The sequence below is a fragment of the Delphinus delphis genome, chromosome 10, assembly GCF_949987515.2.
Source record: "Delphinus delphis chromosome 10, mDelDel1.2, whole genome shotgun sequence".
Lineage (NCBI taxonomy): Eukaryota > Metazoa > Chordata > Mammalia > Artiodactyla > Delphinidae > Delphinus > Delphinus delphis.
In genome coordinates this window covers 103,644,593-103,664,583 of record NC_082692.2, presented here as the reverse complement: position 1 = coordinate 103,664,583, position 19,991 = coordinate 103,644,593, and the positions used below count along the sequence as shown (strand labels likewise).

Sequence of the window (19,991 nt, the reverse complement as noted above, 5' to 3'; positions counted from 1 at the left end):
ACCCGGCAGGCGACGTGGGGTTTGTGTCTTGATGATGGGGGGCCCGTGACACTGGCCCGGCACACATGTGGTGGCCCTCGTATCCCTCCTCCCTGCCCCCTGGGTGACAGGGGTGGCGGGAGCCCGGCCAGCGGCAGCTACACCCTCCTCAGCCCCCACTGGGGTGCGGGCCGCCCCACTCCTTCCCAGGCTCTCAGCGAGCCCCATCCCACGAGCGCCCCTGTGGGAAGGTGCTGCTTCTTCGCCCCGCACTCCGGGTGGGGTGGCTGAGGCCCAGGGGCCGCTAGAATCCCGGGGGCCCCGGGGAGGCAGCACACCTGGCTGTGGACCCAGCTCAGCTGCGGGCCGGCCCTGCGGCCTCACGCAAGGGGTGGGAGGCACGCAGCCACCAGGTGGGTGCCCGGCGTGGGGCCTGCGCTTGGCATGAGAGCAGGACGGCTGACGCCTCCGGAGGGTTACTCCTTGGAGCACCGCACGTCACCCTGTGCCCTCACCGGCCTGCGGGGCCCACTGTCCCGTTTCATAGGTGTGGAAACTGCCCAAGGCCACACAGCTAGTCCTGGTGGAGCTGGGATCTGGGCCCCTGGAGCCGAGGGGTCTGGCTCCAGCCGCCCCTCGGCCTCCCAGATCTCCGGCCGGGCAGCGAGCGTACTCTTGTGTCCAGGTGGCGGGGAGGCTGCCTCGTAGGGTGAGCAGCAGACACGCACGCAGGCTCGCAGCCGTCCATCCAACGCTCTCTCCGACACCAGGGACCGGGCAGTGTCCTGGCCCGGCACCGCTACGGGCACTGGGGACAGGCCCCTGCCTGGGCCTGCAGGTCACGCAGCTGTGACCGCCAGCAGCCGGTACCTGCACCTCCCGCTCAGAGGGGGGTTGGAAGGGCTGGAGAATCGCCAGCCCCTCCCCATCTGCTGGGGAGCAGCTCTCCGCCAGCAACAGCGGTGGGCAAATACCCCAGCGCCCTCGCCGCGGCAGGGCATGGGTGGAGGCAGCAGCTCTGGGGAGCCCCTGGCAGGAGTGGGCTGAGCTGCCCCACGGGTATCCCCATCCCATGCCCCCAACGGACAGGCTGTACCGAGACCTCCACTCAGGATTTGCTTCTGGGCGAGGGCTCAAGAGAAGCCACAAATCTAACACTTTTTGTGAAATCTCATTTTTAAATGTTGGCAACCAATTAAAAACATTTTCTGCTGTCCTGAACCGAAGCGGGGACTGTATCCGTGTCCTGGTTGTGACCTCGGGCTACAGACAGCAGGACGCTACCACGGGGGAACAGGGCACCCGGGTCTCTCTTACTATTTCTTACAACTGCACCTGAATCTACAAGGATCCCCAAATAAACAGTTTAATTTCTAAACACCCTAAAAGCTACTTAAAACCACTGGGATCTCACAGATGTTAAATATGGCAGACAGGTAAGTGGAACCTGGCTATACCACTCACGAGCTGTAGGTCCTTGGGTCAGTTCCTTAGCCTCTCTGTGCCTCACTTTCCTGGTCTGTAAAATGAAGCCAGTAACAGTAGCTACCTCATGGGATCTGAGTATTAAACGAGGTAACACACGTGAAGGTCTTAGAACAGCACCTGTGCAGAAGCAGCACCGGATAAGATGTTATTTTTCTCATTGTTGCCACTATCAAAAAAGCAAGGAACAGAGCAATGTAATAGCACAGAAAGCAAAGAAAACGTATACACGTGGGCGTGAACTGTCTCTGAAGGATCCACAAGGAACTGGGAGAGAACAGGAGGAAAGGAGACCCTTCCCTGTAAGACTGGTGCTTTCCACATCGTCAGGGCACTAAATTGTACACTTTTCAATAAGTAATTTTATGGTACCTGAATTTCACCTCAATTCAAGAGAACTGTGGAGTTTTTGAATTTGGCTCCATGGACAAACCAAGTAAATAAAATGTAAAACTAACAAGGAGTAAAGAAAGGCAGGCATGGGCTTCCCTGGTGGCGCAGTGGTTGAGAGTCCACCTGCCGATGCAGAGGACACGGGTTCGTGCCCCGGTCCGGGAAGATCCCACATGCCGCGGAGCGGCTGGGCCCGTGAGCCATGGCCGCTGAGCCTGCGCGTCCGGAGACTGTGCTCCGCAACGGGCGAGGCCACAACAGTGAGAGGCCCGTGTACCGCAAAAAAAAAAAAAAAAAAAGAAAGGCAGGCAGGCCCTCAGCATGTGCCTCCCTGGGCCTCAGGCCTCGGGCTCCTGGTGCTGGCCGTGGCCTGTCCTCTTCAGCATTGAGTGCCTGCCTCAGTCTCCCCTCCCGTCACTCCCAGCCGCTACTCCTGTCCTGGCCAGCCTCTCTTCCTAGCACCTGGCGACCAGCACCGAAAGCCCAGCCCTGCCCGCCTGGTACCACCACCCAGGCCACACTGGGCCCCAATCTCTGCCGTGTCACCAGCAGGCCCATCAGGCCTTCTCGAGCCAGGCAGGACCTCTGTCCCTTGGACCATCAACCTAGTGCCTGCTTCCCCTCCAGCCACTCTGCCGCCCTGGGTGGCTTCTCTGAGGCACCCTGACCTCTGACCCCTCTACTTTCAAAGTATAGCCGGGGCTCTGAGACCACCGCACCCTGGTCCACACCCCTCACCTCTCCCAGAGTCGGCCCAGCCTCCCGCCTTCCCCCCTCCTCCCGCCAACCTGTAGTCCATCGGCAGCGGGGCAGTTAGAACAGCCCACACCGTGGCCCACGACGGGCTGGGGACGTGGACGCCCCATCTGCCTCTCCGACTTCTCGCATCCACCTTGTCCACCTCAGAGCCCCCTTGCTGCTTCCCGTTCAGGAGCAGGTGCATCTCTACGCCCTTGGTGCTTTTAAACATGCCGGCAAATCCTTGCTCGGGTGCTTCTCTGAGTGAGGCTGGGGCGGCCCTAGCGGTTCCCGGGGAAGCAACAGGAGGCAGCCTGAGGCTCTGTGGGAGCAACCCCCGGAGCCAGACCCCACCTGGGGCGTGAGGAGTGCGAGTGCTGCGGTGTCTGCCCAGCTGTGACGGAGCCGTCGGGTCGGCCAGCCTGGGCCGGCCTCCGGACGACCAGTCCCAGCTGCCGTCTGACGCAGTAGCGTGAGATCCCCAGTGAAAAGCGCCCACCGGAGCCCCTCCCCCAATTCCTCACCCACTAAACTGTGAGCGAAATTGAAACGTTTAACGCCTGAATTTGAGGGCAACAGCTACTAGCAGGGCGCCTCAGGGCCTCCGCAAGGGCTGTTCCTTCTGCAGCTCGCCGCCTACGCACCTCTGCTGCTGGTACCTCCGAGGCTGGCCCTGCACACCTCCCTCTGCCCCACCCTTATTTTCTTCATAGCACGTTTACCACCTGCCGTGATCGCACATGTTCGCCCCTTTTCCTATGCCCTCCCCCATCCATACTGTAGCCCACGAGGGCAGAGGGCGCCCTGTCCTGTTCTCCCCTGGGGCCTCAGCACCCAGTGGGTACCCAGTGCCTGTTGAACGAGGGATCGAATGCATGCGAACTCCCGTGAGAGGGCAGAGGCCGCAGCTGGCGTCTTCTCAGGGGAGCTGCCAAGGCCCTGGGCCTCTGGCGAGGCGTGCTCACCCTCCCACCCCAGGACCCAACACTGGGCCCCCAGGGGCCTCCAGGGACTTTCCTGGATGGGAATGGGCTGAGATGTTGTCCTCAACTTTGGCCACCAGGTGGCAGCACAGGGACCGAGACTCCTTCCTAAGGACGCCAGGGGCTGGGACCCTACAGAGAACGCTGGTCCCAATGCGGGTGTAGGGGAGATCGGGGGCCGGCTGGGGGTGTAGAGAACCGGGAATCCAGGTCCCGGGCCCAGAGCAGCAGCAGCCCTGCCCGCAGGCCATTCTGGGCGTGAACTGGATGCTCGCCAAGGCTCTCTGTCCCGTTTGTCTGGAAAGTCATAATAGGGAGTTTCTGGTTTGTCTGTGAACTGTTTCCTGCCCCTCTGCCACTTGAGACCTATCATAGCATTTGAAGCCATATCTTTAAGACAGAAGAACTATTATTTATTTAATATTCTCCTTTAAATAGACCTTTAAAACTTACACATACCGGGAACGAATTTTTATATCAGCACCTTAACAGAAACCAGAGTCACCTGCCAGAAACAGACAGTAACTGTAAAAATAAAATCATCACCAACGTCAAGTGCTTAGATGGCACTCACTGAGTGCCAGACGCCGTGCCAAACACCTCCTGTGTCTCATTCAGTTCCCACAACATGATGAGGTGTGTCCTAGTACTATGCCACTGCAAAGGGAACTGGGGCACAGAGAGGTTAGGCCACTTTCTTGATCTCACACAGCACGTAAGTGGCACCACCAGGGCTGGAATCAGCAGATTCTTCAAAAGCAGTTCAGAAACGCAGCCTTTCCCACACACTCACACTGCTCAGTGTTGGCTCAAGCGCACACACCAGCACGCACAGACCACCGTGTAAAAACCAGGCTACAGGGTGCGCTTGGGAGGAGAAGGAGACACCGCACAGACCACCGTGTAAAAACCAGGCTACAGGGTGCGCTTGGGAGGAGGAGACACCGCACAGACCACCGTGTAAAAACCAGGCTACAGGGTGCGCTTGGGAGGAGAAGGAGACACCGCACAGACCACCGTGTAAAAACCAGGCTACAGGGTGCGCTTGGGAGAAGGAGACACCCTTGGGCCTGATTCCGGGAAGGGGGGTTCCGGGGGAGTCACGTATAGGCGGCTAGTGCCCCAAGCCAGCCCCTGGACCCCTGGTACGTAACGCAGCAAAAAGGCAACGGGACACCGTGCTCCCCCGGCCCGCTCATCCGCCAATGTGACAAGGCTTCTCGGCCTCGGGTAGAGGATGGCGCCCCCGGACGAGCGGAAGAGGACAGAGCCGCGCCGGCGACAGGGCTCCCTCCACCCAGTCTCCACCCTTCGCGCCCTGGACCACTGCTCGGCTGCCCCGCTGAACTGGGTAGGGGCCGGGCAGACTGGCCCGCCGATCCGCCTCGCCCACCTGCCTGGTCCCCAGCAGTCGCCGCCTCGCCCCCCCACCCCGCCCCTGGCGAGCAGAGCCCTCGCCCCCGCGCCGAGGGCAGTGGTGCGCGCCGCCGGGAGGGTCCCGAAGCGGTCCCTGGTCCGGATCCAGGAGCGAGGACCAGTCCCTGGGCGGCCCTGGGGTGGGTTGGGGGTTGGGTTTCGGGTCCGGTTCCCGGTGAGCGTCTGGCCCGAGGACTCTTCCGTCAGCGGGTCAGCGGGAGGGCCTGGGGCGAGTTGCTCTGGGGCGGGCCTCGGGTCCTGGTCCGAGAACTCATCCGTGGGCGGGTCCAGGGGCGGGGCGGGGCGGGAGGCCGGCTTCGGGTGCGGGCCGGGCCGGACCCCGCGGACAGCAGCGCGCGCCGGGCAAGCATGGGGAGGCGCTGGTGGTGGCGGCGGCGCGCGCTGGTGGCCGCGTGTCTGGGCGCCGCGCTCCTGCTCCTGCGCCCGGGTGAGTGCCCGCCGGCCCCAGGGCCGCCCCACCAGCGGCCGGACCCCCGACCGGGCGGGGGTACCTGCGGTTTCCTCCCGGGCTGGGGCACCGGGGCGGGCGGGCTCAGAAAGGCTCTAAACGCCCCGCCCTTGTCCCGGCTCCCCGCAACGGTCTTGTCCCCTCGGGAGTGGGTCTCCCAAGGCCCGGAGAGGTGAGAGATGACAGTTTGGGCCTACCAGCCGGGGCCCAGGGACCAGGTGCGTGGTGGGCGGCGGAGGGCATTAGGCCCACCCGGGAAGTTTGCCTCCTTTGCCTCGCGCTCACCCCGCTTAGCGCCCGGAAACCCCTCCGGGTCTGCGGCCGCGCAAGGGCGGCGGGCTTGACGCTCCGGGTCCGGAGGTGGCCCCTCCGCGCACCGCGCTGCGCCCTGGCGCCCCTGCTCTGCCTTAAGTTCGCACCGGGAAGGACTAGGGTCCTGAGCACCCACCTCATGGTCCGGTGGGGGAAACAGGCAGCCAGTCGTGACCGCCGTGCGGATTTCCAGCTCCGAGCCGGGCATGTGCTGAGTCTTCACTTACGGGAGAGGCCGAGGGGCCCGTGGGCGGCCTGGGGCTGGAGGTGCCCAGCCAGAGGCCCGTTCTGACCTCTGCTCTGTTTGCCTTTTCCTGGTGTGAGTGTGAGTGAATGTGAGAGTGTGTGTTGGGGGAATCTGTATCTCCTCCCCCACCCCCCCCCCCCCCCCCCCCCCCCCCCCGGGCTCTGCAAGAATCCTTGGAATCACTCCTTTGGAGCCTTGCAGAGGGGGTCCGGGGAGGAAGTAACCGTGTCCCCAGGTGGGAGGGGACCATGGGAGTGTGGGGTCAGGGTGGCTCAAGAGATGAGGCTGAGGAGACTTTGGGGGCAGCATGGACCCACCTGGCTGGGTCTGGGTGACCTATCCCCGCCCCCCTGCCCAGGGCCTCAGTACTCCCATCTGTAAAATGGGCTGCTTGAGTTCCTCCTTACAGGGTCTCTGGGGAAGTGCAGTTAAACGGGAGCAAAGTGGCTCCCAGCCTCTTCATCAAGCCAGAGGTCACATGGGTGGCCTGGTGCCCCTGCATCCTGGGGTGAGGGGCTTCCTTCTCCTGCTCACCTCAAACCTCTGTGACTGCCTCTGGGCTGGGGTCGGGGTGAGCTGGGCTTGGGAGACCTCCTCGGGGCTCACCAGGGTTCTGCCCAGTCACCCTGCTCTTCACACCGTCCCCTCCATGTCTGGACACAGCTGCCCAGACCTGGCCGCCTCCCCAGGCCCACGGGAGGGAGCCGCAGTCAGTCTTTCCGTCCCCCGACCAGTTCTGAGAGCTGGGGGGCCATGGGGGTGGTGCTCCTGCCTCCTGGGGAGGGGGTTCCCATGCCCTAGCTGAACCGAGCATCCCCCCACATCGCGTGGGCTGTAGTCCTAGTGTCTGCGGTCATGACACTGGCCACCCACTCTTTCTTGGACAAATGTTTACCAGGACCTAGGGCCGGGCAGGGCACAGTGGCTCCTGGCCCCCAGGGCTCAGGCTCGGGTGTGGGGGGAGAGAGGGCCTGCACTTTGTTCCTTCTGACTTCCTCCCTCTCCTGCAGGGTAGGAGGGTGCCTCCTGTGCCCCCTTCCTAGCCTTTGCTCAGGCCATTCCCCACCTGAGCCGAACCTGCCTCACGAATACCCTTGGCCATGACCCTCTCCCCCAGCAGGGTGGCCTCACTGCCTCCGGCCTGGCAGACCCTTCTGCAACCCTGCTTCCAGTGCCCCCGGGCGGGGAGGGGCCTTTCCTCTGCTTCCCAGAGCCCCTCTCTGTTCCTTCTGCACTCTCAGACTTTTCCCCATGGCCTGCTGCCAGCCATCAGAGCTGTGAGGGTGACCTGGACACGCAAGGGCTAATCAAGCCAGCCTACCCTGCTGGCTCTTCTGCCCCCAAGCCCTGAGCTGAAGCCCCGGACCCCAGGAGCCAGTGAGGCTGTGCTAATGGTGGGCCTGTGGCATCTCCGAGTGTGTCCCGGCAGCGTAGCCCGAGTTGGAAGGGGGTGGAGCACGTGGCTTGTGGCAGGGGGATGGGGCTCCAGGGCCCAGGAGGGACTGCAGCCCCCTCCTCCAGGCAGGTGAGTCTCCAAAGCGGCAGAAGTTGCCACGAGGTGGGCCGGAGACCCCCGAAGCGGGCTCTGCTGCCCCTTTTCTAGTGGGTAGGTCTGGAGCAGCCCAACTGGTGCCCGTCAGGCCAATGCTGACCTAGTGGCCAGGGTCCTGGGGATGAGAAAGATGCCAGAGGAGGTGGGGCAGCTGCCTGGGGCACTGCTGCCCTCAGCGCCTACCCTCGCCCCAGCCCCACTGACAGGCCCACTGTCCCCCCTGCCCGCCCACCCCTGGTATCCCCTGTGGCTTACCTGGTGGGGTGACGGCTTCTGTGTGATGCCCTGGACCACGGATTCGCTTGTGCCAGCGTCAATCTGGGCTGGGGACAGAACTCGCTGACAACCTGCCCTCCCAGCGTCTGTTTTAACATCAAAAACCCAGATCTGCAGTCTGGCCCCTCTGGCCCCAGAGGCACACCCAGGGGAGCCGTGACGCTGCTGCTTTAGCTCCCCGGCCCTGCTGGTCCACAGGGGCCTTGCTGGGAGGTGCTGCAGCCCGCCCTGCCCCACCCCGTCCTGACCTCCATCCCTTCCGGGTTCACAGGGTTGAGCATCTTTCCTGAGGTTGGCAATCAGGGGCGTTTCTCTCAGAGCCAGGCTGGGGCTCTGCCTACTTCCAGGGGACCCTGGGTGTGTGTGGGGGGGCTTGTTCCCAGGGGGCCCGCCCCCCCCCTTCTGGGCTGGACTGCTGCCCTCCCTGTCCTCTGGGGCATATCCCGTCCCTTAGGGCCCCGCCTCCTGGCCGAGGTCCGAGCATGATGTGGGGTAACAGGGACCTTCTCCCCCAACAGCCTTCCTGGAGGAGCTCCAGGCGGAAGGACCCAGGAGGCTCGGGTGGGGACGGCGGCTCTGTCCCCGCTGTCCGTCCGCTGCCTTCTCGGGCACAGCAGCACCTGGGGACCCAGCCGAGGGGACAACGGTCCACGATGGTCTCGGAGCCCCTGCAGTCGTGCAGTGTAGGGCCCCGTAGGCAGCCACCGTTTCTAATGAGACACCAGGATTTGGTCCCATGCAGAATAAATGCAGAAATGCCCAGTGACTCCTGGTGAGCCAACGTGCCAGGGCTGGGGGGGGTCGGTGAGGACAGGGTCTCTGAGGCCTCAGCAGCAGCTCCTCAGTGCAGGCGTCCGAGCTTGCCCCCGGCTGCCCGGTATCCGCCGCCTCCCCCGGAGCCCCACAGGCCCCAGCCTGCCAGGTCCCTCAACGCCTGCTCCGTGGCGCCCCAGCGCCCGACTGGACCCCTGACTCCTTTCTGTCCTGGCCCTGGAATCACAGAAGGTGACGGGTCAGAGACGGGGCGCCCCCAGAGGGCCGTGTCTCAGACTCACTGGGCCAGATGCTCTGCCGTCAGCGGCTGGAACCACATCTGCATCTCTAGGTCTGGCTTTTCTCTGTGGTGGCCTCACTCCCCGCTCCCCAGCCAGCGGGCAGCGCCTTCACCCGTGGTTTCAGCCAGGGTCCCAAGGAGGCATCTCATTGGCCTAGATTGGATCACATGGTGCCCACCTCTGAGCCAATCGCTGTGGCAGAAAGGGATGGAATGCTCTGATTGGCCAGACCTGGTCACAGGCCCAACCCAGCAGCTACGGGAGTGGGGAGCCTATCAGAACCACATGGAGGGAACAAGCAGGTTTGTGTCTGGAGGGGAATCAGGTGGGCGACCAAAAGGAGGGGGTGTGGCTGCTGGGAGCCCAATCAGTAGATGCTCACCACACTGCTGCCTACTCTCCCGAACTGCCGAAGGGTTCAGAGCTCTAAGGCACCTTCCGGGCCTCCAGAGAGTAAAAGTCAGCTGGCAAAGCAGAAGGCTCCAGAGTAGGGACTGGTCGTCCCCTTTTGCAGAGGAAGACGCTGAGATCAGTAGAAACGAAGTGACTTGCTCAAGGCCACCCAACTAGGAAGTATGGGTGCCAGGATTTAAACCCATGTCTAAATCCCAACCCTTATGCTTTCTACTGTACAGGGCAGAGGTATTTGGGTTGGGCTTTGAAGGCTGCATAGGAGTTTACCAGGTGGGAAACAACGAAAGAGAACTGCAGGCAGAGGGAGTGGCACAGACAAGCATGGAGGAGTGAGATGGCCTGGTGTGCTAAGGGATGTGCTGCTCCCTCAAGGGTTCAGGAGAGGGAGCAGTGAAGTGGAGGCCAGGAAGGTACTGGAGGTTGGCGAGTGGCCTTGAATGACAGGCTAGGAATTGGGGTGATTGCCCCATGGCCAGGAAGGGGGCCATCAGTCTTTAAATAAATACTCGCAGACACTAGCTGAGGTACAGGGATTATAAGAAAACAAGACAGTGCCCTCCTTGCAGAGCTGACCTTCCAGAGGGGCAGCCAGACATCAGCCCACACAAATCAGATGATCTCAGCAGTAATGAGTGCTGTGAATAAATTAACAGGAGGCTGTTCATTGGAGAGGCCCTCTTTCTGGTGGGACATTGGAGCTGAGATCTGAATGAGGATTGACCCTAAAGTGTAGAGGTTTCTCCTGAGGTGGGGACGCACCTAATGTGTCCACTGACCAGCAGGAGGGCAGTGTGGCTGGAGCTGAGTGAGTGAGTGAGCAGGGAAGGGTGGGGCCGCGCCTGGAGAGGCCCTGGAAGGAACTGGGACTTGCCATCAGCCAGCGAGAAGCCACGTGGGCTTTACCATCACACGGTGGTGGGAATAAACCCTGTGATTGTCCCGGGCAGAGGAGACGCAACTGTACTGGGAGTGATCTGACCAAGCAGGGTCCGTTCTGGGCGCTGTGGAGCTCAGTGTCGAGTCTGAAGCTTAAATACAAGTGGAGAGGCGGCTACTTAAAAAAAAAAAAAAAAAGATTGCTTTTTTCTTGTCAAGAGCTTGATCTCTGGAGGGAATATCCCTGCCCCGGGCTTGCAGGTCACGAGGGGACCAAATGGGCCAGACAGCGCTACTCCCGCCCATCTGTTCTTGCGACACTGGCCCAGCTAGAACTTATTAACCAGAAGCCGCGTCGTAACCTCTACTCCCCGGGCAGGGGGTCACCAAGCACAGCTTCCCCCACGGGTGCAGCCTCAGTGGCCCGGGTACGGCTGCGCCGGGCCTGTCCTTAGGGTGGGCGGGCCAAGGACGGTTTGTCAGTTTCTCTGTTTTCACCTTCCCTGTGCGGCGTGCCAGCCCCTGGCCTGCGGTGTTGTGAGGATGGGCGGGGTAGTGTGCAGGGCAGGGTGGGCCTCAAGGGCATGGCAGTAAAGGACGGTACTCAGGCCGTGGCCTGGGGTCAGGCCTGCTTAAGGCCCTTACTTGCTGTGAGGCCTCAGCAGTTTTCTTTAAGTCTTTAAGCCTCAGTTTCCCCATCTGTCAAGTGTGGATAACAATAGTCCCTACCCCCAGGAGTACGCGTGTCAGTGAGCAAAGCAAGGGCACGGTGCCAGGCTCTCGCCCACCCAGCACCTCCTGCCCGGCTCCCCGGCCTCCCTGCAGGCTCCTGTGCCGCCCAGGACACTCCAGCCCGCGTGCAGCCTCACGCTGGCCCACCGGGCCGGGACCAGGCCTGCTCGTGAGTCTGGGGCTGCACGGCTCCCGGGCCTGGACCCCGTGGGCGTGGGCCCTGGGCGCCCCCAGATTGCGGGCAGCTCGCCCCCTCTGCTTCCCGCCCCTTCACACCCAGCTAGTTTGCTTTGAGCTCTTTCCGACATCCTGCTGTTGTCTGTTTCACCTCCTCCCAGCCTCCGTCCCTGTCCTCCTGTGTAACCGCCTTTGTCTCCGTCCCCTCTCAGTCCCTGCCCCCCTCCTTCCGCCACCCTCTCCCCCTTCTCTCTCTAGAACCTATTTTTGTTTCCTTTTCCAAAGGAGAACCCGCCTGCGGCTTTGCCTGTGGCTGCTCTGGGCTGGCCCAGGCCCCTCCCCGGCCGTGAGGCTGGGCCTGCCCGTCTAACCCTCTGGCCCGTCTGCTCCACAGCGCCCTTGCAGGGAGGCCTGAGACCTGGAGGCTGATGGAGGGGCTGAGGGCAGAGGACGCAGGCAGGAGGGCTTGGCCACGGGAGTGGGGGTAGCAGGATGCCTCCGTGTGGCCCTCTGGGAATGGCCCCTACCCTCGGAGCCCAGGCCTTCAGCTTCACGGAGGCGGGGCTGGGCCCAGGGATCGCCAGCGCATTCCCCTTCGACCCTCCTCCGTGGCCAGCCTGCCCACCCCGCCAGAGCGGCTCTCCTGCCCTGTGCAGTGGCAGGGGCGGAGCTGGGCGGGGCGGGGCGGAGCTGGGCGGGGCGCGGCGCGGCGGCCCAGCCCTGTAATCACTGGCCTCGGCTATTCTGGGCCTCTCGCCTTCCACCCACTGGCTCCCGGGGTCTGGGATGGGACCTACTTTCCTGCAGGCTGTGGTCCGGCCAGGAAACGAGAGGCCCCACACAACGCTTGGTGTTTCCGGAAGGCTGCGTGCTTCCGAGTCATGGGGCTCTGGGGTGCAGGTGGCCTAGGTCTGCTCCTCTGCATGCCCCGCGGTGGGCACCAGCCTTTTCTCCATCCCCAGCCGTGACCCTGAGGGAAGCTCCTCCCCTCTCAGAGGCTCCACTATCCCCTCGGCAAAGTGGTGAGGCGGAGTCCCGCCCCCCAGGGCTGTGCGTGGTGCTGGGCTGCCGTGGTGTCCGCAGCTCCGGAGGCCTCCCTGCCAGCCGGCAGCCAGGAAACGGAGGTTCAAGTCTTGGGACCACCGACGACCCCCAAGACCCGGGCAGGCCCTGAGGGCCTCACCCCTCCACGTGCCCTGGTCACGGCAGAGCGTGCTCCTTGTTCTGGGGACACGGGAGTGGGGAGGGGCCCTGAGGCTGCCAGAGGCCTGGCAGGTGGCCTGGACAGCGGGCTTCAGGTACTCACAGAGGGCTCTGGAGGCCGGGGCACGGCCTGTCCGCCTGTCATTCACTGGTTCATCCAACCACCTCCACCAGACACTGCTCCGGCTCAGCGGTTCTCAACGTGCACTGCGCGCCAGCAGCAGCAGCACGCCTGCGCTGTCAGAAACAGACTCACGGGCCCCGCTGCACCCCTGCGAGGGCCAGCAGCTCTGAGTACGGGGCCAGGCCACCTGTGTTTCAACAGGCCCCGTGCACGCTTAAGCTGGAGAACCACTGCTTGTGGTCAGTCGGCCAACAGATCAGTGCATCAGATTTTCCAGGTCTGCTTGTTTGCCAAAGACTTATCTTAAGGAAAAGCCTTGAATCCTGGCAGCATTTTAAGACCCTTCATTTGGTTGAAAGCCAAGGATCTTGGAACCCTTCGTTTTTTTTATGAATATATTATTTTCTCACATGATCCTGAATTCTTAAAGACATGCCTCTTATGAATATCCCATATTATTACGAATTCAATAATTTCTCAGTATCCATTGAATGTAGTTAAATTTGTAAACCAGACTTACACATGTTCTTGCATATATTACTTTTTACGGTCAATACTATTTATTTTTATTGAGATAATACTCTCATTCTAGAAAATTCACTTTTTTAAAGTGTACAGTGGTTTTTAGCATATTCAAAAGCTGTGCACTGTCACAGCTGTACAAACCCAGAACGTTAGCCACTAGCCCTGCCCCCCATGTTCCCAGTGCCTGCCTGCCTGCCCCTCCCCCCATCCCACCCAGAGCCCCTGGAAACCACTCATCTACTTCCTGCCTCTATGCATTTGCCTGTCCTGGGCGTTTTGTACAGACAGAGTCAAACAATGTGGCTAGCGCCTTCCGTGAGGCTTGTTTCGCTCAGTGTCAGGTTGCAAGGTGCATCCACACGGTAGCAGGTGTCAGCGCTTCACTCCTTTTTATGGCCATTAAGTGTGTTAGCTGTGGGGTTTTCCCAGACGGCCTTTATCAGTTTGACGAGGTTCCATCCGATTCCTAGTTTGTTTAGTGTTTTCATCATGAAACGGTACTGACTTTCGTGCAGTGTTTTTTCTGCATCTCTTGATGACCATGTGGGGTTTTTTCTTTATTCTATTAACATGGCGTATTACCTTGATTGATACTTTTATGTTGAACCAACCTCGCATTTCTGGAGTAAATCTCAATCGGTCATGGCGTATAACCCTTTTCACAAGTTCATGGATCTAGTTCCCTAGTACTTCCTTGAAGACTTTGCATCTATATTCATGAGAGATATTGGTTAATAGTTTTCTTTTTTTTGTGATATCTTTGGTTTTGGTATCAGGGTAATACTGGGTTCATATAACGAATTGAGACGTGCTCTCTCCTCTTCTGTTTTGTTTGCTTGTTTGTTTGTTGAAGAGTTTGGTAGAGATTAGTGTTACTTTTTCTTTAAATATTTGGTAAAATTCACCAGTGAAGCAATCTGATCCTGGGCTTTTCTGGAAATTTTTTAAAATTACTAATTCAATCTCTTTACTTGTTATATGTCTGTTGAGATTTTCTTTTTCTTCTTGAGTCAGTTTCAGAAAGTTGTGTCTTTCTAGATTGTCAGTTTCATAGGTCAAATCTGCCGTTGTACAGGTGCTTATACTGTATTCTTCAACCCTTTCTTATTTCTGTAAGGTCCACTACTAATGTCTCCTCTTTCATTCCCATTGTTAGTAATCTGCGTCTTCATTTTTTCTTGGTCAGTCTAGCCAGAGACTTGCCAATTTGGGTGATTTTTTAAAGACTGCATTATAATTTATTAGTTTATTAATAACTGTAATCATATTTAAGAAAAACATGTGTTTGGTAGTTTTGGGAAGATTGAGGAATGCCGCGATGAGACAGAGAGCATCCCTGCCCTCGGAGGCTGCCAGTCTGGGCGAGAGCAAAACTTGCGTTTACCATGAGGCAACACACACGCCAGCAGGGCACGTACAGGCCACTGTAGGTGTCCCCTGCGGGTCACCTGAGCTGGTCACCTGCTCACCACCAGAGCCGGCAGCTTGGCTGTACCATGTCCGCTGCTGCCCAGCCCTTTCTGTCTGCCTGTGCCCGGGGCCAGGGGAGGCTGGACCCAGCCAGCCTGCTGAGCCCTAACCCTCAGGGCTCCATGCACGTGGCTGGCAGAGGTGGGGCGTGAGATGAAGGCAGATGGAGGTGGCAGAGGCTGGGGGTTCAGGGCATTCCCGGAGGGCAGGACGTGGGGGCAGGAGTGACACCAAGCACCCTGCCCTGGTGGACGACGGGCCCTGTCAGTGCCCCCAGAGGCAGGCGGGACACAGGCGGGAAACTGAGTCCCATAGGTGGATCCAACGTGCCGAGGTGAGTTGGCCAAGCCCCCAGGAACACAGCCAGTCGGTCTGGTGCAGCAGTGAACGCCCCTCTCCTTACACCCCCAGCGTTTGAAAACAGGGCCGTGGGCTCCAGCTGGCTTGGCGGCAAGAGGAGGAGTCCCCTGCAGATGCTCTACGACCTGGACCAGGTAGGCGGACAGACGCCCCGTCCCTCCCTCCGCCTCCAGCCACGGGAAACCCCGAGCTCCCACGTGTACCTGCTGCCGTGGGGCTGCAGTCACAGCTAGCCTCTGTCTGGGAGGGAATGCTGGGCTGTGGCAGGGCAAATCGTGGGGCAGGCTGAGACCTGGGGTCTCCAGCTGTGGACTGAGGCCACGCTCTCTGCAGCACTGTTCCACGTGGCGGACAGAACGACCAGTGGGCTCTGTGCCACCCACGGCAACAGGCGGCAGCCAAGGGACCCCTGATCTCAGTCCTGCTGTGACGGAGGGAGACAGGCAGGCACCCCCTCACCAACGGGGGGACCTGCAGGGACCACACACTGTGCCCACTGGGAGCACACGTCTGGCTCACACACACCCCAGCAGGCACACTCAGCACTACCGAGCACCTGCGGGTCACCTGGGTCCCTGCCCTCGAGGCGCTGACGGTCCCGTGGGGGCAGGATGGCATCTGATGGCTTCCCGCACCAGCCTGCACTGATTTGTGTCCAGGCTGCCCTGAGCTCTGGCGGGAGGGCGCAGTGTAGATGGAGACCGACCCTCTCTGAGAAAGGGACACAGGGCCTGCAGAAGGACAGGGGCACCAAGTACGTGGCGGTGGCCAAGGGCCATAGCGGGGCAAGGGCAATAGGGAGCCGGGGAGAAGGACCACACTGGGCTGGGGAGGCAGCTGCTCACCGAAGCCCTGAGGGCTGAGTCCACGGCACCCACGCCCTTGGGGGGCAGGTGGGAGGCCTTGGTTCAGCGAGGGTGACAGGCTTGCCCTGGGCCACATGGCGAGCGGAGGGCAGGCCAGCCTCTCAGCAGGCTTCTGAGGAACAAGAAGCCTTGGTGGGGCTGGCTTGGCCCCCTCACAGCCTGAGGGCCCAGTGGCCGTTACGTGTCAAGGCATCCTGCAGCTGGACAGACAACAGCAGAGAAACGGTCTGACCAACAAGTGCTGACCGTGCACCGGGCACTCGAGTTCTGGGAGCCCACGCAGGCCTCACGGCAATCCTGTGCGACGGGGCGTCATTATCCCCGTTTACCTACGGCACTGCCCCTTGGCACAGGAAGGCCAAGGACCCTGAGAAGGGCACAGAGCTCGTAAGGACTAGACCCTGGGAGAGGGTCAGCTAGGCCGGCAGGGATGAGGGCTGTGGCTGTAGGACTCCATCCCGAACCGGTGGGCACAGCCCCGGCTTCTGAATCCTGAGGGACCCGAGGTGGAGTCCCAGCGTCTCTCCTTGACAGCTGCAGGCAACCCACTTCCTCTGAGGCCGTTTTCTCTTCTGTAAAATGGAGAAAGCAGTGCCTGTCTTGGTATTCATGGGGCTGCAAGCGACAGAAAAGCTAGCTGAGGCCAATCTAAGCCATCGGGACACGCACTGCTTACGTCTCAAGATGCTCAGAGACCAGCAGCCCTGGGTACGGCACAGGTCTCATCGCCATCCTCCGGACGTTACTACTGTGTAAGCTTCTGGTCTTACACGCCACCCCGGTTTTAGGGAACGGTGAGCAGATACTCAGTTTGCCCCGGCGCTTGGCGCTCTGACGTCAGACTTCTTTACCAGGCTGCCTCTGACGTCGCACGTCCGTTTTCCGGCTCTCGGGGTCCGGAGTGCCGTGCACGCGATCAGTCACATCCTGCACGTGCCTCAGGCCGGGTAGATTTATTTCCCCCCATCCAGGCCCCCTGACTCCCACGCGGCCCTGACCCACCCCCGTCCTGTCCCCCGCAGGGCCCGCGCTCCGCGCTGGCCGAGGTGCACCGGCAGCGGCGCGACCTGCTGCGCCGCGCCTGCAGCCACCACACGCGCCGGCAGCGCCTGCTGCGGCCGGAGGACCTGCGGCACGTGCTGGTGGACGACGCCCACGGCCTGCTCTACTGCTACGTGCCCAAGGTGGCCTGCACCAACTGGAAGCGCGTGCTGCTGGCGCTGAGCGGCCGCGGTCCAGGAGACCCGCGCGCCATCCCCGCGCACGAGGCGCACGCGCCCGGCCGCCTGCCCTCGCTGGCCGACTTCAGTCCGGCCGAGGTCAACCGGCGCCTGCGCGCCTACCTGGCCTTCCTGTTTGTGCGCGAGCCCTTCGAGCGCCTGGCCTCGGCCTACCGCAACAAGCTGCAGCGGCCCTGGGGCGCCACCTTCCAGCGCCGCTTCGGCACCGGCATCGTGCGCCGTCTGCGGCCGCGCCCGGGCCCCGACGCGCTGGTCCGCGGCCACGACGTGCGCTTCGCCGAGTTCCTGGCCTACCTGCTGGACCCGCGCACGCGCCGCGACGGGCCCTTCAACGAGCACTGGGAGCGCGCCCACGCGCTCTGCCACCCGTGCCGCCTGCGCTACGACGTCGTGGGCAAGTTCGAGACGCTGGCGGAGGACGCGGCCTTCGTGCTGAGCCTGGTGGGCGCGCCCGGCCTGCGCTTCCCCGAGCCGCCGTCCAGGGCCCAGGCCGCCGCGCGCGACCGTGCCGCGCGCCTCTTCCGCGACATCAGCCCTTTCTACCAGCAGCGCCTCTACGGCCTCTACAGGATGGACTTCCTGCTCTTCAACTACTCCGCTCCCTCCTACCTGCGGCTGCGCTAGCCCTGCGGGCGGGGGGATGGGGCGCGGAGACTGCGCAGGCTGCTGGGCCCCGACTCCGCCCGGAGAGTCGCCGCCCCCGCGCTCTCTCACCCTCGGCCCGCCCACCCCGCCCAACCGCATCCCCGGTGCAGCCCCCGTGCAGCCCACCTCCCCGCGGGGGGTGGCTGGACCCCTGGGTGCCTGCCGCCTGCTTCCTCGAAGCACCCCAGCCGGCGGGTGCTTCCCCAGGACCCCTGAGTGGCTGAGGATGGGATAATAGGTTTTTAGGTTGCGAGCGCCTGTTTTTTTCTTTTTCTTTTTTTTGCGGTACGCCGGCCTCTCCTTGTTGTGGCCTCTCCCGTTGCGGAGCACAGGCTCTGGACGCGCAGGCTCAGCGGCCATGGCTCACTGGCCCAGCCGCTCCGCGGCATGTGGGATCTTCCCGGACCGGGGCACGAACCCGCGTCCCCTGCATCGGCAGGCGGACTCCCAACCACTGCGCCACCAGAGAAGCCCATGAGCGCCTGTTTTTTGTCCACTCTGTCCCGGAACCTATCCGTGGCGCAAGATTAGAACGCTGGCTGGGCGCAGGCTGTGGCCCATCCCGGGGCCCTCCCCACCTCACCTGCCCTGGTGAGGACAGCCCTGGACAAGGAGAGAAGGCCGCCCCCCCTCCCGGGCCGGACCCAGGGCAGGGCCAGCCTTGTCGCCAGCTCCGCCCAGGTGGCGATCGTGAGCTGCCGGCCACCTGGGCGTCCCGAGCCGGGAGCTCCGAGGGCCCTGTTCCGGCCCCACCCTTGGTCTCTGTCCTGCTCGGTCTTCCTGAGCCCACAGAGCCCAGGTTGCAACGTCGTGGCAGACTTTATACGGCCTTGGTGAGCTGGGGAGCTCACGTTTTTGAAGTAAATGTGTTTTGTTACTTTCTGACACTTCAGAGTTTCTGTGTCTCATTTTGCCATTTGTTCTGGGGGCATGAGGTTGTCTGATCTTGAGCCTGGGTCACCTTCACAGCAGCCCACAGGTGCCAGAGGTTATGTGGGGAGCGGGATAGGGAGGGGGTGCACCATGGGGAGCCTGCTGCATTCTGGCTCAAGGGGCGACAAGGACACTTGGGGAAAACCTATCCTTTTACTCTGCCTGGGTCAAGGCTTAAAGCTGAACCAGCTCAAGCCCTGCGCTTCGGGCTGTCTCCTGCCCTGGGTTTTGTGGGGTGCGTGTGTGTGTGTGTGTGTGTGTGCTGGGCTGCTTGGCAATGAGGATCCCCCCCCATAAGCTATACACACATTGTGTTACATCATGCCGTCGATGCCCCATGACACACAGCTTTGTTCCAAGCTCGCTCAGCGCCCACGCAGCCTGTGATGCGACCTGTTTGCTGAGTTACCTCCATCCAGAAGCCACACCCCAGGGGCATCACAATTACAAGTCACCCTCCTGATCTGCCGTGACACTGCGTGCTGTCACTCCCTCAGGTGGGGCAGCAGTGCACGCGCCCCGTGTCTCCACGTCACACCCTCCACAACCCACCACGCGGCCCTCCCCTGTGCCCTGCCCTCGCCTGCCTTGGGGTATCTGCCTGCTCCGAGCTCTCTGGCTGGTGCCAGAACACCTGTCCTCCCAGAGCACAGGCTGTCAGCCAGCCTCCCAGAGCTGGGTCCTGGCTGGGTCACTGGACGACCCGAGAGAGGCAGGGTCCCATGGGCAGAGCCGGACAAGTCGTGAGGGCGCCCAGGGGGCTCTCAATCAGGCAGCCCCGTCAGGGATTCTACTAAAACCAGACATAAGATCCTAAAGGGATTGAGATCACCAGCTGAAGGTCCCAAGCGTCTACCTTGCTCACCACTGTCTCGTTTTCCCAGTTCCTCAGTCTCCAGAACTGGGTGGTGCCGGCCAGCACCTTCCCAGGGATGGAAGGGATGTAGGCGGACTGGTTTACAAGACTTGTTTAAAATAAGTTTCAGTGTTCTTTTGCTTTTTAGAGCTTTCATTGTCAGCAAAATGTTTCCCAGATTTTTGTAGTAGTGGTGTTGGTTTCTGTTTTCTGTTTTGTTTTCGGTTTTATCTTGTGGCTTTTGTCATTCAAGCAGCTTCCTGGGAGGCCTATTTCCAGGGTTGAAATGTTTGCTAGAATAACCCCCTGGCTCTTTGGGCTGGGGGGATGGTGCACATTCCGTCTCCAGGCAGAGCCCCCCTTCCCACCCCACCCCCACCCCCCACCCGCCGGACCACGCCTTGAAGCTTCTCCAGCCGCAGCGGAGGCAGAGGGAGCGCCCTTCGAAAAGCCGTCAGCCGCGTCTGGTGGAACAAGGGGGCCCGCCCTGCAGCTTTTGCCCCTCAGGTGGGAAACTGCAGAGGCCTCCCGGGACTCAGCCCCAGGTGCCTGCGGTGAGGCTCTCCCTGCTGTTCGGTGGCGCTTCCTGGAACCTCCCCCCACCTGAACTAGTTGCATCCGCATCCCTGTCTCCAGACCCGCTCTGGGGAGGATCCACTGCAGA

General features: G+C 61.5%; 2 protein-coding genes across 3 annotated transcripts in view; one reads left to right on the top strand and one right to left on the bottom strand.

Annotated features, from left to right (window-relative positions):
• Positions 1–6,073, bottom strand: part of UROC1 (urocanate hydratase 1) — a 37,813-nt gene extending 31,740 nt beyond the window's left edge. Inside the window, exon 1 of one of the 2 annotated variants that reach the window (XM_060023195.1) lies at positions 5,912–6,073. In XM_060023195.1, coding sequence (XP_059879178.1) covers positions 5,912–5,983 — 72 coding nt within the window. In that variant the 5' untranslated portion in view covers positions 5,984–6,073. The remainder of the gene's footprint in view (positions 1–5,911) is intronic. The other variant, XM_060023196.1, reaches the window with a different exon arrangement.
• Positions 5,333–18,418, top strand: CHST13 (carbohydrate sulfotransferase 13). The gene is made up of 3 exons (XM_060023198.1): positions 5,333–5,442; positions 14,838–14,920; positions 16,675–18,418. The coding sequence occupies exons 1-3, from the start codon at positions 5,364–5,366 to the stop codon at positions 17,515–17,517; spliced, it is 1,005 nt and encodes a 334-aa protein (XP_059879181.1). The 5' UTR covers positions 5,333–5,363; the 3' UTR covers positions 17,518–18,418.
• Positions 18,419–19,991: the final 1,573 nt, after the last annotated feature.

What these genes read in the sequence shown, in the direction of transcription:
- CHST13 (XM_060023198.1), top strand. Translation starts at nt 5,364, where the DNA reads ATGGGGAGGCGCTGGTGGTGGCGGCGGCGCGCGCTGGTGGCCGCGTGT. An exon ending in GCTCCTGCTCCTGCGCCCGG is followed by an intron (nt 5,443 to 14,837) that starts GTGAGTGCCCGC and finishes TTACACCCCCAG; the next exon opens with CGTTTGAAAACAGGGCCGTG. An exon ending in TGCTCTACGACCTGGACCAG is followed by an intron (nt 14,921 to 16,674) that starts GTAGGCGGACAG and finishes TGTCCCCCGCAG; the next exon opens with GGCCCGCGCTCCGCGCTGGC.